Here is a 17,895-nt window from a genome sequence, read left to right as displayed (position 1 = left end):
GTAGGAACAAAATAAATTAGAAAAATGGATTGAATATTTTTTATTCTTGAGCTATATGTGTACTTCATGTATAATGTAGTTTCTGATAAATTTTGGGATCGTAGTTTCTAATTTTCACTTAGCTTAATGCTCACGTAAGGAAATTTTGAAACACGGGAGTTATGTAGTGAATTTCCATTGTCAAACAGGCAGAAATCAGTGACTTTGTTTTCATGTTTATGGTCTTAATTCACTTTTAGGTTCAGCAGTTTAAGCAAGACCCCAAACCCTCTGGATGTCTTCATTCTGTTTTCAATGCACATACTGGAGATGAGGTCTTCTCCCATAATGAATACGGTCACCTTCAGGTAAAGCGTATGCACACGTGTAAATGAAAGTGGATGACTTTTATAATGTTATTGTCTCCGTTCTTTCATGATGGAGTGTCAAGAATTTGTTTACATTTGAGTTAGGTGTGTTAAGCATCATAACACTGAAATTCTTTCAGCATCTTTTCATGAAAAGGACAGGCTGTTTTCAAATAAATTCAGTGGTATATTTTGGTCAGACGGTAGTGAAACCTGTGGGAGTTTTGGAGGTGAATGGTTGTTTCCTTTTAATGCTGCTGCTTTTGGAGGCCAACTGACAACTGTCAGTAAATAGTCCTGGTATTAAAATATTTGTAATAGTCAGTGAAATGAAAGATTTAGTGCAATTTTGCACTGAATTCGTAGTTTTTAATAACATTCCCAGCTTAATTTTCAGTAAGTCTGAGCAATTTTCATTCATAGCAAAAATTTAATGGACACCATCAACTGCTTTGTCTAGTTACAGATTTGTTGCTTACTGTTTTGCACAATGAGTCCTACTCAGATTCATTATATAACTGCTCTATTGGTTGTGTAATTGTCTTTCATTTTCTGAAGCATTGATTTACTCTTTCTTCTCACCTTCAGACCCCTTTTTGCATTCTTGACTGTGTCCTTTTGTGTTCCCATAACTCTATGTACTCTTTTAAGTCAGAAATCGCTACTGAAATTATTTCCAAATGACAGTAGGTTGATAATTATTCAATTTCATGGTGCCAACATCACTGAAATATTTGTACAGTAAATGTATTGGATTCAGAAAACTAAGTTCTGAGTGAAATGAATTTGGGAGTTATCCTAAGTTGGCATTTTGGACATATCTGGCATATTTTTTATCTATAGGAGGAAACAATTTTGGGGTCTGGGAAGCATTGTATAATAGTTCTAAGTCTCAGTTTTTCTTGACAAATCATCACTTTTCGTAAACATGAATGCACATTCCCTTCTGTCATCAGTTAGTTAGCTAGCAGTTAGAGGGTAACTGTGGGGAAGAAAGGAGTATTCTAAGTAGCTGGCCGGTCAGTGTTGCTGTACTTGATGCTTCTCAGATTGTATTAAGAAATTGAAGTCAGTGGTCTTTAAATCTTTTGAAATTTATAGAATCTGAACTTTATTCTTAATCTGGTAGATTTATGATGAGAGTCCAATTTATACTGTAGATAGTTTATCAAAATTTCATTTACTGAAGTTGTGTTTTACTTCTCATTGAAGTAAGGTACTGTGATAAGCTTGCTTTCTCTACTGAAGTTTTACAGATTCTCAATTTTGCTATAGTTCTGTGTAACAAAAGCAGTCTTACTTTGATTAATTGATAGACTCTTACTTTGATTCGTGGTAAACTAACATTATAATGCTTGTCCAATACAGCTACTGAAGGTGATTATTGTTAATAGTGTCATGTATTGCAACAAAATAGAAGTTTTCCATAAAGGTAATCATAGTGTGAATGTTTAATTATACTTCTGTCAGGTGATAATGCTAAAGGTCCAGTAATAGATAAAGTGATCTGCTTTTTAGATGTACTGTGTACTATTTGATATGCAGTTTGCCTTTTGGTGAATTGTCATATATGTAAATGTGAGCAGCTTGTGACTGATACGACTGCCATCAGTCAAAGCAGTATTCCTTAGCAAAAAGTATTTTATTTTTACAATTTAAAATAAATCAAGAGGACTAATTCTGTGTTGTGCCAGTACCATCTTTATTAGTAAGTTCACATTTAGGTTGTTTGTTTATTTGACTGCGGTAAACTTAATTATTGTTTCCATTCTGTCTTTAATTACTTCAGATAAATGCTGTGTCATTATTTCTCCTCTACTTGGTTGAGATGATCTCTTCGGGACTGCAGATTATCTACAACACAGATGAGGTACAAAATGATTTCTGATGTTAAAGCATGCTTTAACTTGTCATCGCCAACTCTGAAGTAGTTGTTCTGAAAATATACTGTAGATATTTTCTGTTTTTATTGGTCCTCATTAAAGATAAATGGAATGGATGGATAGTGAAATAAATGAATAGCTAACAAAGAGATGGATAGACAATGAGTCAACGTAGCATGACACTGAAAACTTGTCTAGTTCCCTGATATTTCTGAAAGGTTCATGGTTGACATTGAAAAGATCTGCTAGGACAGTAAGTTTCTTGTTATAACAAAGTTTTGCTGTATCTTAAATGGATGGCTTTATATCATGGTAAGAAACTGTTTTTAAGTTTAACTATTCTGAAAATAAGATAATGATAGTCAACGTGGCCTTGTTGAAGACAAGTCATATCAGGACAACCTGATGTCCTCTAAAATGAGGCTTGGTGTTGAGACAGGAATGGAAACAATGGAATTTTTTTTTTAATTAATGTGGATATATTTAAACTTAACCTGGACTGCTGAACAGTTGCTGCTGTTTTGCCTTAAAAACATTAAATGTAGCAATGTTTAAAAGAATAAAGATTTCTCTGGTGATAGCAGATTTGCTTTATATTTCTATAACATAAATACTCATAAATGATTTTTCTTTAGATAATGAAAAACTAGGAGATGCAACTTGTCTCCTTTCTCATGACCGCTTAGATCATATGATTTGTCTGCGTTATTTTTTCTCAATTGCTTTTATGACTATGAGGAGGCAGATGTATATAGTTACATATTTACTTAGCTTGACAGTTAAATTATATTGTCTTCCAGATGTTTTCATTTAATTACAAAATCTTCAGAAAGAAAGTACCTTGTCTGGTGTCTCCTTTAGTGGATATTCTTCACTTTAATGTCAGGATGTCAGTGTTTCATTGGAACACTACCCTAGTAATCTGTGTACTATAAAGATGCATCAAAAGAAGCCCAGAAGAAGAAAATCCATGACTTTTAATTCATGAATGCATAAAACTATAGCTATCAAAGTCCTCAGAATGCACTGCTTCCAGCATTAAAAAAAAATCTCTTCTATGATGTTACCTGTAGAAATTACAGTTGTGATATAGTACCAGTTCAGCCTTAGGCTGCCTGACTGAATAGTTCTTTGGTGTATGTATTTTTAATGTTTGAAAAGGAAATGTCTTCCTTTTATGCTTCTTTTTCCAAAATTGAAATAAGTTTTTACAACTATTGCAGATACCTTCATTTTATAACGTAAAAAAAATCACTTAAACAGCAAGTTTGTCCCTTTTTGGCTTGTTTGTTTGTTGGAAAAAAAAAATAATAATGAAAAAACCTTAGTTAATTCTTCTTGGGCAATGGTGATGTATAAGAATAGTAATTATATTTATTGCCACTCATAAATTATTTTACATATGTCTTCAGCATGCCTGTCACTTTGAAAGTCAGAGTTCCATGATAAATTGGAAGACTCAGTTTTATGAAAGAAAGATAAGATTGCTGAGTTTAACTTTGAAGCAATTGTAAAATTTGCAGGGAAGAATTTAGGATGATTTCTGATCGTTAATCTTCTGTAGACATTTTATCCTACATGCTCTTTCAGAGAATGCATGACTCCAGCAATGTCGAAGTCCAACAGCTAGAAAAGCAAATACACAAGTAAGGTATTTTTCACAGAATCATAGAATGATTTGGGTTGGAAAAGACCTTAATCTACTTCCAACCCAGTACTGTGGGCAGGGTTGCCACTCACCAAATCAGACTGCCCAGGGCCTCATCAAAACTTGCTTTGAATGCCTCCAGGGATGGAGCACCCACAGCTTCTCTGGGCAGTCTGTTCCAGTGCCTCAACACCCTCTGAGTAAAAATAAATAAATAAATAAATCCACTTAGTATCTGTTCTCAGTCTCCCTTCTTTAAGTTTAAAACCATTCACTCTTGTCCTATCACTATCAGACAGTGGAAAAAGTTGGTCTCCCTCCTGTTCATAAGCTCCATTCAAGTACTGGACGGCTTCAGTGAGGTCTCCATGGAGCCTTCTCTTCTCCAGACTGATCAAGCCCAGCTACCTCAGACTTTTTTCACAGGATAGGTGCTGCAGCCCTCTGAAATGTTTGAAATACTTTATTAGAAAAGTGATGTTGTCTTTGAAAGGTTGAACTTGTAGAATCCGATGTTCCACCATTGAGCTCTTTGAAAATAATCAACATGGAATAGGAAGTTCACTGTCAGATCTAGTGCATGAAAATCTTCGTGTGGATAAAAATTATAAATGATCTTCTAGATTTTCAAGTTCTTTATTGAACATAAAAAAACACCTTCATTTTTTTTTTCCTTATTTTTCTGAATGAATACTATTTTGCTGGTGCGCTGCATGAATGTAATGGATGACTTTCCACTTGTCAGTGAAATAGCAGCTTTATGTAAACAGTGCATCGCTGTTTCATAAAATACGTGCATAAACAGATGTTGGCAGAGTAGTAGGCAGTGATCAGTATAATGATGGACAACAGTAAGTGATTACTGAAAATACTAGAAATGAAGGAAAAGTTTGTAGATTTGAAACAATCAAATACTACCAAATAAGTGTTGAAAAGCTAAAAACCTTGATCATGAAGGAACTGTTATGCTGCATATGATTCCTCACATTTGGAGAATTTGGACTCACCAGTAGATAGGACAAGATCAAAATATTTTTCTGTTGCTTGAGTTAAGTAGTAGTGGCTTTTACATCTACTTGCTGCTGACCAGGAGAATAAAAGGTGCTACCTGTTGGTCTGAGTTAATGGTCCAGTAGAGTAAGAACTACCTCCAAGTTTCAGCCCAAATTACACTAGAGACATCGTAATTTTTAATGGTTCTAGAGTTTACTGCTGTTTACCAACTTACTTTATTAGTAGAAGTCTTCAGAACTGTTTAAAGAAGAAATGGAATCACAGAATTGTAAGGGTTGGAAGGGACCACTGGAGGTCATCTTGTCCAACCCCCTGCTAAAGTAGGTTCCCTCCAGCAAGTTGAGCAGGAAGGTGTCCAGGTGGGTTCTGAATATCTCCAGAGAAGGAGACTCCACAACCTCTCTTGGCAGCCTGTTCCAATGCTCTGTCACCCTCAAAGTAGGGAATTTTATTCTCGTGTTTGTATGGAACTTCCTGTGTTCCAGTTTGTTTCCATTGCCTCTTGTCTTGTCTGTGGGCACCACCAAAAATAGCCTGGCCCCATCGTGTTGACGCTCACCCATTAGATATTTATAAGCATAGATAAGATCCCCCCCCTCAGTCTTCTTTTCTCCAGGCTGAGAAGTCTGGAGTCTCAGCCTTTCCTCATAAGCGAGATGCTCCAGGCCCCAGTCATCTTTGTGTCCGTCCGCTGGATGCTCTCCAGAAGTTCCCATTCTTCCCTGAGCGAAGGAGCCCAGCACTGGGCACAGTACTCCAGATGCGGCCTCACCGGGGCAGAGTAGAGAAGGAGGATCACCTGCCTTGATCTGCTGGCCGTGCTGTTTTTAATGCACCCCAGGAGATCATTGGCCTTCTTAGCTACAAGGTCACACTGCTGGCTCATAGTCGCCCTGTTATCCACCAGGACACCCAGGCCCTTCTCCACAGAGCTCCTTTCCAACAGGTCAGCCCCTAACCTGTGCTGATGCACGTGGTTACTCCTCCCAAGATGTAGGACTCTGAACTTGCCCTTGTTGAACCTCATCAGATTCCTCTCTGCTATTTCTCTTGTTATTTATAGCTGAGGTTCTTTTCTAGGAATTAGTATGTATGTTTTTGCCTACTTGGGTTATGCTGTTTTTCAACATAATATTTAAAGTAGGTCCTGAGGACACAACAGGATGGAATGGACCAAGCCTTAGAGCACTCTGCTGTTTTCTTAATTGTTTAATCCTGTCATTTTCAAGACTGATGAAGAGGGTAGCAGTGGTATGGAAGAGGACTGCACTGGGCATTGTACATCCCTGTCAATTGTTCCTAACCAGTAATTTCAAGGAGCAGTAGTCAGTGTACTTCAGCATTGCTTTATAAAAATGTTTTTCTTTGAGCACTTGCTCTTCGCTTACTTTGGTATTTAAAAGAACACTTAAGATTTCATGGATTGCCATAGTGTCTTTTGTAGATTAAATAGTGCATGTGCTTTTACTTTGAAATCTGTGTTCAAATGGGTTTTTTGTGTGTGTGCTCCCTGCTGTGAATTGCATGATGTAGTTAGTCTCTTTCTTTTCCTAGAGTGTGTTTTGAGCCAGTGCTTAGCACAGTGGAAGGTGCTGACAGATGGTTGATGTTTGGCAGGCTGTCTGCATGGATGTGTTTGTATACAGAACTCTTTGCTTAGGAGGAAATCATTGTATACTAGGCTGCTTGCTGTCAGGCACTGCAACTATCAGTGAGTTATCCTCTAGTTGCATCTGTCTGTAGTTGAAAAATTAATTTACTCTCATCTTTGCATCCATAGCAAAGAGAACAGCATATGATTGTGCAAGTGAATGAACTTGATTGAAACACCTATGTATAAAAAAGAGTAGCAGTATTTGCATTCTTCCATGCTTCATTCATATTCTTTATTACACCTTGCTCTCCACATGCTTGAGTTATGGATAAATAAACTTAATATGCAATCCATAACTTCTGTAAGTGTTTTAGCACTGACTTGGTTATAATATTTACATATCCATGATAAGAATGATTGTTCTGTGCAGGTTTTATTTGGAAACTCTATTTACCTGCTGCTTCCTTTTCTGTAAATCTGCCATTTGGAAACTCCAAGTTAGTCTCATAAAATGTCTGTAACTGACCATTTTTCTCTGAAGTTCTGAGCAGTATCACTGGTAGAAAGTCATCAGCAAAGTTTTATAGTGATGCTTTTCGCTTCTTCACTTAGCTAATGCATCTGAATTTCTCGTAATGACACTAATAGGAGAAGCCCCACACTGAATCACTGAGCATTCTAGCTTAATTCAAACAAAGGTCATTTAATACAACCAAATGCTAAATTATAGGAAAGAACAGTACTGGGCATATATTAAGACTGGGATAGTCTGTTTCCTTGAAAGTAGTAGCTATGAGAAGACTAGTGTATAGATAATTGCATATGAGCATCCCATTGTGAAACGTTAGCCGTGACATGATATATAGAGAGGCAAAAAAGGATGGAATGTTATATGTCACTGGGGGATTGGTATTAGCGTAAAGAGTGTGTATGAAATAGTAACATTTTAAGATTTAAAGAAAAATGTAGTGAAAAAGACAAAACAGACATGCAAGTTACTTGAAACTGGGAACTAGTTCCATTCAACACTTCAGTGTTTCTACAACTCAAATGTCTGTCTCTTTTAACAGTATAAATGAGGAAAAAGTGTCTGCTTAAATGAGTCCCCAGCTATAGTTGCATAACTTGAATATTCAGTTGAAACATGTTGATCCAGGAGGAGATTTTAATTAGAATAAATTGGTTCCGGTTTTATTTTTGTTATTAAAGGAGTGTGTTTGAATTTGCATAAATATATATTATTATCTACAGCTAATTTAGTAGAACTTTTGGCGTATCATATGAATTAAGGAGCAGCATCAAGATTTCTGTGCCCTCATTTTGTAGGATTTAATTTATCTTGCTCTCTGAAGTTATTTTTAGGATAAATCTGATTTAGAAGATCAAAATGCCACCTTCTTGGAGCTCTTCAAATATGTGTCTTGAATATAAATCATTTTTGTCCCTGGCTGTGTAGGGACTTCCACATAAATCACATTGCCACCAAATCTGGGACAGATTTTAATATTTAGTGACTGAAACCCATTTTAACAGAGAATATCTGAACTTGGGAACATCAAACTCTGAAAAGAATTTTGGGTAGAAGTCACGATTATGATGGCTGGGGAAAAGCAAATCTGTCTTTTTGACAAAATGAACAAAAGAAAATATGCTTTAATTTTCCTTCGGTCATTTTTTCTTTCTTTCTCATAGGTTTCCTTCATTCAAAATCTTGTGTTCTGTGTGGAAAGAGCCTATCGAGTACCCGACTTTGGTGTCTGGGAAAGAGGAAGCAAATACAACAATGGCTGCCCAGAGCTACATTCAAGGTAAGCGAGAGGATGTAGTGCTTTCAGGTGAAAGAAGTAAATGTGATATGAATAAAAAGAATTGATGTGGTAAGTTAAAAAATAATAAAAATAGCAAACAACACAAAACAACTGTTGGAACTTTTTCAGAAAATATATATGATGTGAAGGTAAAGGTTCATGAAAAGTGACTAAATTAATGTTCTCTAGAGACCAAGATGTATTTTGGAAAAATGTGAAGTATAATCTCATCATCATGTGCATACTGAAGTAATCACATAGATGCTTAGCTGTTTGAGTATTTAAATTACAACAATTATGTGCAGCTGCATGTATATCATTCTGAAAATTATGTACAGAACAGTTCAGACACTCGAGCCACGTGCAGTAGATCAAATTCCCAGAAGTGTTTAGGAATATGCTGATTTAAGTATGTATTGAATCATGAGTTGAGATTTTCTCATCTCTGCCATGTTGGGAGAAAGACACTGTACGCTGTGAAGTATAGCTTAGTGCACAGATCCCTGAAAAAGAAGGTTCTTCAGACTGTAGAAGTAACTGTATCCTTACCCTGTCCCATATAACAACAAGAATGTTCTTAATGTTTTAATATTAACATTTTAATATTCGAATGATCCACTTGACTCCAGAGGAATTGCCCATATACTGTGCATCTCAAAGAATCAAATCTGACAAATTGCTTTTCCCAGCATGAATATTGTTTTCTTGACTTTTTGACTTCTGAGCTTCTATCAGTTATAAAAGTGACTCTAACTTAAATATCCTAAGATTTCAAAAATATCGTTGTAATTATCATGGGATTGAAAATAAACAAAACACATCCTTTTCCAGTCTTTGAAGGTGTTGCCAAATAAATCTATGTTCCCCATTTCTAAGTAATTTTTATTAGTTCACATACAGGCATACATTTTTAAACTACAGGTACAGTGATGCCACTGCAACAAAACAATTAATTTGGGTATGTTTTTTCAGGAATTTTATAAAGCTTTAGTAGCAGTATGAGAACTGAATGCTCCAAGATATTATTACGTAATTTCTTTTATTTGTTTGTTGGTTGTTTTTTTTTTTTGGTTTTTTTGTTTGTTTGTTTTTTACCCCTTTTGTGTTTGTTAAATTGTCAAATATCAGACTACAGGAATGTTCATCTGGAGAATCATGTACCTCCTTCCACATCTCATCTCGTATAAATTAGCAAAAGGAACTCTGAAACTCCTACATATTGTACTGTTTGCAGCATTCTAGTTATTCGATATGTGAACTTCCTTGAGGGGAAAACTGGAGGAACATCCTTTAACCAGATGGAAATGGGCATCTAGTTTTGTCTTAATCTAGACTGGCATTTATAGGTCAGTTTTTCTAAGGGAGAAGCTTTATGAGATTGATAGGCCAATCTAACAGATCACTGAGCTGGCACGAAAGGAAGTACAGAGATTTTCTTTTTAAGAAGTAGAGTTTGATCATCAGAAATAGATATAGCCCCTATTTGTAATTCCTTGTGTGCGTCTTCATACTCTGCCTTACTGTAGGAAACCAACAGACAATTTTCTTCAATTCAATAAAGAAAATTCAATCATAAAAATATGGAAGATTAGTATGTATAAAAAGACGTAATTAGGTATTGTGGAGGAAAGCCCTGGCTATAATATTCTTTATGCTTTCTTTGTGCTACTGCTGTGGTGTATCCACCTAAACGATCTCTAAAAACATAATTCAAGAGGTGATGAGAACATATCAAGGCTAGTATTGCATGATGTTTATGTTTCTTCAGTGGTTATGGGCTGAGAACAAATCACTCCGGTTTCAGTATTATGAATGTTTGACTTCCAGACTCAGGAGCTCACACTGCAAGTCTACACACAGCCTCTGTTTGCATTCAGAATTAGAAGTTAATTCTCATATTTAATTGAAAGTGGCTTTCTTTTTAAAGAAGATATAATACAAAGCCCATGAATAATGACTTCAAACTGTGGCATGTGTCAAAAGATGTACATGTTTTATGTCTTTACACAGTCTTGATGTTATATCTAAATACATTTCAAAACACTTCTAATAAATGATAAATAGCAAAGCGCTCTGTGAACCCAAGTCCTCAAGATATACGTAAACTGACGTCTTTTACTGGTTCAGAGGCAAGATTTTTAACAGCTTTATTATAGTGTGGTCCCCTTCCCACATGGCTGGACTTTTGAAAAATTAATTTGTCCTGTAACCATTTGATCAAGCAACTCTCCAGGCATCTGCAAAACATCTTTGACATCTCCCATGTGTACTGTGGGAATAATGAAGTTACCAAAGTGCCATATCCTCACATTCCAAATACAAAAAACTGTAGAGCCATGTTCTTGCTCATCTCTCTAGTGCAGGAGTTATTTTGCTGTAGAGTTGCTATAGTGTTGTTATTCCTTGTGTTCTGTGCTTTTGTGTTTTTTTTTTTGTAACATTTCTTGTAGTGCTTGATGTTCCTGATCAACTGCAAAGCTGTTGGATGGAAGCAGGAGATTGTGAGTGGGAGGAGGATTAAAGCTGTGTAAGGTTCTTTGAAGATTTTGCTGTAAGATGCATTTTCATTAGCAGTTGCTAAGACTATGCAAGTTTTAGTGTTTCATAGGGGTTGGAAGGGTCCTCTGGAGATCATCTAGTCCAACCCTCCTGCTAAAGTAGGTTCCCCTGGAGTAGGTTACTCTAGATCCCTAGAGCTTATCCTCAAGTATTTTACTGAGAGCATAACTCAAGTTACAGGGAATTACGAATGATGTTTAAGTGAATTTACTAATGCTGTTAGCAAACTGAAAGTATAATTTCTTCAGGTTAGTTTCAGCTTCTTCCACTCCAAATGTGGGTCTGGGTCAAATGCAGGCTATGATTACAAAGTTCTTCTTGATAACGCATGACAAATCAAAATATCTGCGGGAGGCCCTGACAGCTGAAAAAAGACTAATGTCACGCTCAACCCTAGAAAAGACAGAACTCAGGATAGAAGCCTTACCTTAGTCCCTGAAAAAGATTGTGGAGTGATCTTTTTCTCTTGAAACCTGTTTAAAAACCTCTGTGCTCAAAAGCGATCAGGAATTCTTGATATACTAATCACAAGTCATGGTTAGTCAAACCTCGTCCCCTTCTTTCGTGAAAAAACTGGTTTTGTGGAGAACAGGAATGTATGTGCATAGTTTTAGTGTATGATAAGTGTAAGACTGTTGATATTTTCTCCCTGTTTTCTTTTGAAAAGTGTGAAAAGGGATGAGTGGATGGATGGACATACTGTTAAGAGCTGGACTATCTGAAGCAGTAGTTATAAATGATATTTAGTTGATGGCTGCTAGTAACCAGACCAGCAGGATCATCAGTGCAGCTGGTATTATTCAATATCATTATAAAAGATGTAAGAATTATAGATTGTAAGATTCTAAAAGATAAAAGGAGAGGAAGTACCCTGTAGTCAAGACTAAACTGATAGGGAGCTGACAGGCCCAATTTGAGGAGCCTGCAGAATTCTGAGAATTTGGCCAGAGGTAGTACAAAGTTCTGTACAGGGAATGGAATATGGAGTAAGGGCTACAGGTTGCTCCTTGGCAGGTTCAAGATGAACATGGGGAAAAATTCGTTCCAGTTGGAGGATGGTGAAGCAGGATACTCAGAGTGGAATCTCCATCTTTTGAAGTTTTGACACTTGTCTAAATAAGGCCAAAATTTACTTGAATTGGTTTTGGTTATTGTATGGTTCTTTAAGTGAGATTTTGTACTGAACTAGGATGTATATGGTGAAGGGAATGCTTGATATAGCATTTTTACTTGAAGAAGTATTACATGGTGGGGGAAAAGAAAGTGATTGAGACGCGTGTTTTCTTTTTATATTTGAAAGTAATATTTGTGAGAGTACTGAAATCTTCATGGGCTTTGAGTAAGTACAGATAGAAAGTAGTGAGTATTATTCTTACTGTGAAACGATGACCATACATTAAATAGAAATCATTTCAATGAAGGAACCCATATTTTCTTGCAACTTTTCATGAGTATCATATATTTTGCAGAAAGTTGTTTTACTTTTTCAGAATACCAGTGGTGGTTGCTGTTGAACAACTGTTACTTCTATACCTTCTTCTGGTAGATTTTTTTCCCCTATTCTGAAAATATCTGACTTTTGGTATTAGAAATGTCATTTGAAAAGGAAAAGAAAAAAGGAGATTTCAACATCGTACATTTAAAATCACCAATTCCTCTTTTTATGAATCCAGATCAATGAGTTATATTGAAAAGCTGTTTTAAATATTACAAGCTTAATGCTTGAGACCTGAGTTGAAAATTGTGCTGAAGTAAATGTTCTGTTAGTACACTGTTAACAAGACCTTAAATACATAATGCCAGATGTCCACTAGCAAGGTGAGAGCAGAAGTGCTTTTTCCAGATGGTTTCTGACATTTGAAGGTAAAGGAAAATGCTGAAAAGTACTTTTTTTAAAAAAGCCACGAAATAACCCTAGCCTTTCTTCATCATCAGTTTATTAAAAGAGAGATTAAGCACACAATTTAAATCAAGAAAAGATTATAGCTGGGAAAACTGTCAGACAGATATTAAATTAGCCTGGACTTGAATGACAATATGCATAGCTTGGTGTGGTTCTGTTTATCTATTTGTTTGTTTATTTCTCCTCAGCTCTGTGGGGTTGGCAAAAGCGGCTTTGGAAGCGATTAATGGTTTCAATCTCTTTGGAAATCAGGTAATAAAAATGTCTTTACTCATTTTTAACTTTTATTTTTTCTTGAAAATCTGTAAAAAAAAAAAAAACTTTCTTGTAGTCGTCAAAAAGTACTTTCTTATAGCTTAGTGACAGAAATAAATAAATACACAAATAAACCTGTTTTGACTGGGAGTTTTTAGAGCTATTCTAATGCCTGCGATGAAAAATGTTTTGTTTTAAATCATCTGTTGATATAAAGCTGTAGTACCTACTATTTTCAGGCCCTTTTGTCTTCTCCTGTGGCATAAAACAAGCCATCCACCTAAATGAGGATTTCTGATGCTTATACACTTTGGCACCTGTTACAGTTCTTTTAGATGTCCGTGCATGTGTTGTGGTGTTGGTTTTTGTTTTTGGTTATGTATCACAGTGTTGTACAATAGACTTGTTCTGTTCAGATTATTCTTGTCAGGAAATCATCATGTCTTTTTGCTTATAAGTGGAGAACAGTGCCCTTTGTACATACACAAATACGCTGTTCCAGGAAGACCTAGCTATTTGGTCTACTTTTGGCTTACATCCTAAAAGCAGATTTTATGCGTTAAGAACTGGGAGCTAATAAGGATCTTAAGTAGTGATCAGATGTGATATATACATTGTCAGTATTTCAGAAGAAACGTTTATCTGCAACTTTTACCTTCCTAACAATTTCAAGCACCAGTAAATGTGGCTGCTTGTTTTTCTTCAATGATATTTTACTAAATTCTGAAATGGATGAATAAATTGCTGAAGCAAAACCAGTTTAAATGCTCTGCAAATTTATTTCAAAGATATTTTGCATAAGCAGAAACCATTTTGACCTTCAGTCTGCAGCAGTCTGCCTTTGTGCTTAGCTCCAGCTGTGTTCCAATAGCTTTGAGAAATCCTGCTGAGCCCCTCAGGAGGGACTTGTTTGCATCTGCATCTACAGTAGTACAACCTGCATAAATCATCACTGGGAACAACAGTCTGCTCAGCCTTTCCATGCACATTTTTCCACTCATGCTGTGGAAACTAATAAATGGAAATGCATGTTACTGTAGCCGTCCTTTCATACGTCCATGTATGTTGTGTGTCTGAGTATCTCAGGATAGGGAAAGTCTCCCTGTGCATTTGTGGTTGTATTCAGAGAAGACATGAAGTTCCTTCTTTTTTTTTCTCTCCCCAAATACCAGAATTATAGAAGCAATAAATAAAAACAAAGTATTTCTGTAAGAAGTTGTAATACTTTTTTTAATGTAGCAAAGCACTGCTTACTTTATGTTCATATAATTCTAATTCATCCCTTGCTGTAATTTTTAGGTGCTAGGTAAAATAAAGAACAAAGAATTGGCTTTTAATGTGCTCTGAATTTTATATACTGTAATGTAAAGAGGAGTTCATGTTTTTGTTACGCTATTCATTTTTGTCTTCATTATACTAGAATCTATGCTACTTCATAAAAAGCAAGAGTTTTAAGAATACAATCAGGGTGGAAGCCTAACTGCTTTGTCAGCAAAAGATTTATTTACACATTGATAATTTTTAATGTAACAGATTGTCTCTTTGTTTAGTTTCTCATTATTTCACTTTTATATTCCATGCTAAACTTTTAAAATTTATTCCCAATCTATTGCGTATATCTGAAACAATATTTATAAATCTGCATGAAGCAGTTAATATGTATTGCTCTGGCACAGGAATTCTTTAATTACTCTTAATTGTGCATTTACTGTAGCTATATCCTGAAATCATTATATTATCCTAAATGGTTGATATGGAAGAACTGTTAAAGTGGGCATGATTTTTTATATTTAGGAGGCACTGCGAACTGATTGTCTTTTAGCTTACATCACTTCAGAAAATGAAGGTTCTGACTTGCTTCTTTACATAGTTATTTTTTGATAGAAATCCATGAATTTCCATAAGTAAGACTGAGTTAACAGTCCAGATTTTGGTCACCGTTATGGCAAAAATGCTCTTACTCCCGTCCTCCCCCTCCTTCTGCTAGCACTGTCAAAAGTGGGCACTGCTTAGAGGAATAGCTTGAGAACATATTAGAGACAGTGCATGCATTTTTCACTCTGTTTTCAATGAAAATGGAACATATAAAGAACTAATCATCTTACACATATGTTCTTCTGTGTAAAATAGGCTCATGTATCATACACTGGTGTATCAGCTTAGTTTCATATAATTGTGTTGTAAGGTGGCTAAAAGGGACTCCTTAAATGCATGCCAACTGATTAAAATTGGAGGTAATTTTACTTATTGAAATTTGATTAAAAACAAAGGCTTGGAGATAGATTGCTTCTTTTAAAATTCCTATAAGAAAATCTAGAAAATAGTCTTTGAATGCATGTTTTATTTAGGTTGTACCATCCTATATGAAGATGAATATTTTTGTTCTTCACATACCTTTTGCCAAATTTTTCTGAGAAGTGAGCTTGTGCTCAAGAGTAATGAAGTGCAACACAGCAACCAAAAAGCAAATCATTTTTATTTGCTACAGAAGTCCTTTTCCAAAGTGATACCTCAGGTGAATATCCAGTTATTTGTATTCTAGTGTACTTGTAATGAAATATTCAACATCTCCACTTGGAACATTTCCACAGTCACAGGGAGGGACAACTACTTTTTTGTTTTACCTCAGTACAGTCATTGCTATTCAGGAAGTAATGGAAGAGATTATGACTTGAATGTCATAATGATACAATTCATAATCAGTAGTGGACAAAGACAGCTTATTTTGTTTAGAATTTCAAATTGTTTTCTCAAAATCGTTTGGATATATGTTGTTCATTTCCTGATTAAAATTGCCAGCTACCAGAGAATTACCATTGGTGTAACAAGGAGCTAGTTAGTTTCACCAGGATGTGCCAACCTTTCTTCACTTCTCTTTAAATTAATTTGCATTTACAGGGCTGTTCCTGGTCTGTTATATTTGTGGATTTCGATGCCCATAACCGTAACAGACAGACTCTGTGTTCACTGCTGCCCCGAGAGTCAAGGTCTCATGTAAGTAATTAGAGAAAATGAACAATAAAATCTTAACAGTATGGGGAGAAAGTAAATGGATATGAACATAACTCTTCATTTTATGATGAACATTTTCTTCTGCTTAATAAAGATAGCAATTTGTTGGGAAGTTGTTAAATTTGTGCCTGTTAAACATGACTGTGATGCAGTACCTTGCTGAATTGGAATCATGATGGCATTCTTTATTTTAAGTATGTTGAGGTTAGAATGTTAGCCAGTTGGTAGCTTTCAAAATATATTCAAAAAATATATTTATATATATTATTTCAAAATATAATAATAACGGTCTGCAGCATATTAATTAGGGTTGCAGGCTTGGTTATTGTCTTGATTTTAGCCTGGTGTCTGAGTTTCCGTATAAATTCAGTTTTGAAACTGCTGAAGGAAACACTTCTAGCTTTAATTTGTTCTTTTGTTGAGGAAAAAAAGCCTTTAAGATTTGCTTTCCATAAATTGCAGAATATGGAGGATTTTTTTTGTCATTATAAACCACTGTTACAAGTAAATATTTCATCAGTGAGTAAATCTAAGTGACATAAGTACAGATTAATAAAAAAAATAAAAATGAAGAGCAATGGAGTTCTACTTTTTCATTCTGCGATGTAATAGCATTTTTGTTCGTGAAACAGACTATTAATCTTCAACATTAATAGTTTACTCATTATGTAGAAGAATTATAGCAGAGTTACAGTACTGTATAATGAAAATAAAAAGCAGAGTCAGCTAATTTTTTACACTCTTTTAGAGCTCCTTTGCTATTTATTATTTGTTGGAGATTTGATACATGCCAACTGAACAGATTTCATAAATTACTTGTACTATATAATCTTTGTATCCTCCTCACCCCCACTCGGTTATGGCTTCATGTCAGTGATACTATCAAAAAAACAATATTTCAAATGGTCTTAGATGTATCAGGAAAGAGAAAATCTTGGTTTGGGCAACCTGATGTAGCGAAAGATGTCCCTGCCCATGCTATTCAGCAGGAACTAGACGATCTTTAAGGTCCATTCCAACCCAAATCGTTCTATGATTCTGTAAGAATTAGAACTTCAAACTAACTTCTTGTATTTCTGTAAGCTTACTTGTACTGGTGATATCCTAGGTAGTAATTTTGCTGTGTTTTTAACTGATGATAGTTGCACGTGTTCCTTAAGCAATGTCACTTACGTTTTTTTTGTGAAATGAAATATCCTGAAATCAGACAAGCTTGTTCATTGCGGCACTTGGAGGAAATTCCTGAAAAACCTTTTTATCAATGATTATTTAATCACGGTTAACTTCTTGTGATTCTCTTTGAGCATAATATGCCCCAATGCTGTTGTTTCCTCCAAGAATAACTCGGAGGATATTTTTTTGTTTCTAGAAACTTGGAGTTTTACAATATATTCACTTACACCTGCAGATTATCAACTGTAAAGCAGGTCAGATTTTGAGTCAAATGAATTGTCTTTTAAATCATATATCTGAATACTGGGTTTCTAGTTGATCCTTAAACATTTTTAGCAGTCTTATTTTCCACATTATTCCAGTATATTGGTATTATGATTTTGGTAAAGATTGTTTCAAATGTATGTTTCACCAAGTAATTTAAACAGTCTTTGTGCATCCAATAAATGTTAGAGATTTAATTGAATTTATAATGTGTTATTTTCTCCTCTCCTTCTGCAGAATACCGATGCAGCTCTTCTGCCCTGTATCAGTTACCCTGCATTTGCTTTGGATGATGAGGCTTTGTTCAGCCAAACACTAGATAAAATTATTAGAAAATTAAAAGGAAAGTATGGATTTAAAAGATTTCTGAGAGATGGATACAGAACAGCACTAGAGGACAAAACACGCCGCTATTATAAACCAGCAGAAATTAAG

The 17,895-nt window shown here is 35.3% G+C and overlaps 1 protein-coding gene across 6 annotated transcripts in view; it reads left to right on the top strand.

Moving 5' to 3' along the window:
* Positions 1 to 17,895, top strand: part of PHKB (phosphorylase kinase regulatory subunit beta) — a 69,265-nt gene that overhangs the window by 15,484 nt on the left and 35,886 nt on the right. For all 6 annotated transcript variants that reach the window (XM_021408301.1, XM_021408299.1, XM_021408295.1 and 3 more), the window contains 6 exons: positions 240 to 347; positions 2,137 to 2,217; positions 8,179 to 8,294; positions 12,945 to 13,008; positions 15,910 to 16,005; positions 17,698 to 17,895. In XM_021408301.1, coding sequence (XP_021263976.1) covers positions 240 to 347; positions 2,137 to 2,217; positions 8,179 to 8,294; positions 12,945 to 13,008; positions 15,910 to 16,005; positions 17,698 to 17,895 — 663 coding nt within the window. The remainder of the gene's footprint in view (positions 1 to 239; positions 348 to 2,136; positions 2,218 to 8,178; positions 8,295 to 12,944; positions 13,009 to 15,909; positions 16,006 to 17,697) is intronic.

Source organism: Numida meleagris, chromosome 10 (genome assembly GCF_002078875.1).
Source record: "Numida meleagris isolate 19003 breed g44 Domestic line chromosome 10, NumMel1.0, whole genome shotgun sequence".
NCBI lineage: Eukaryota > Metazoa > Chordata > Aves > Galliformes > Numididae > Numida > Numida meleagris.
Note: the sequence above shows the minus strand (reverse complement) of the source record. Positions and strands in the feature narration are given on the sequence as shown.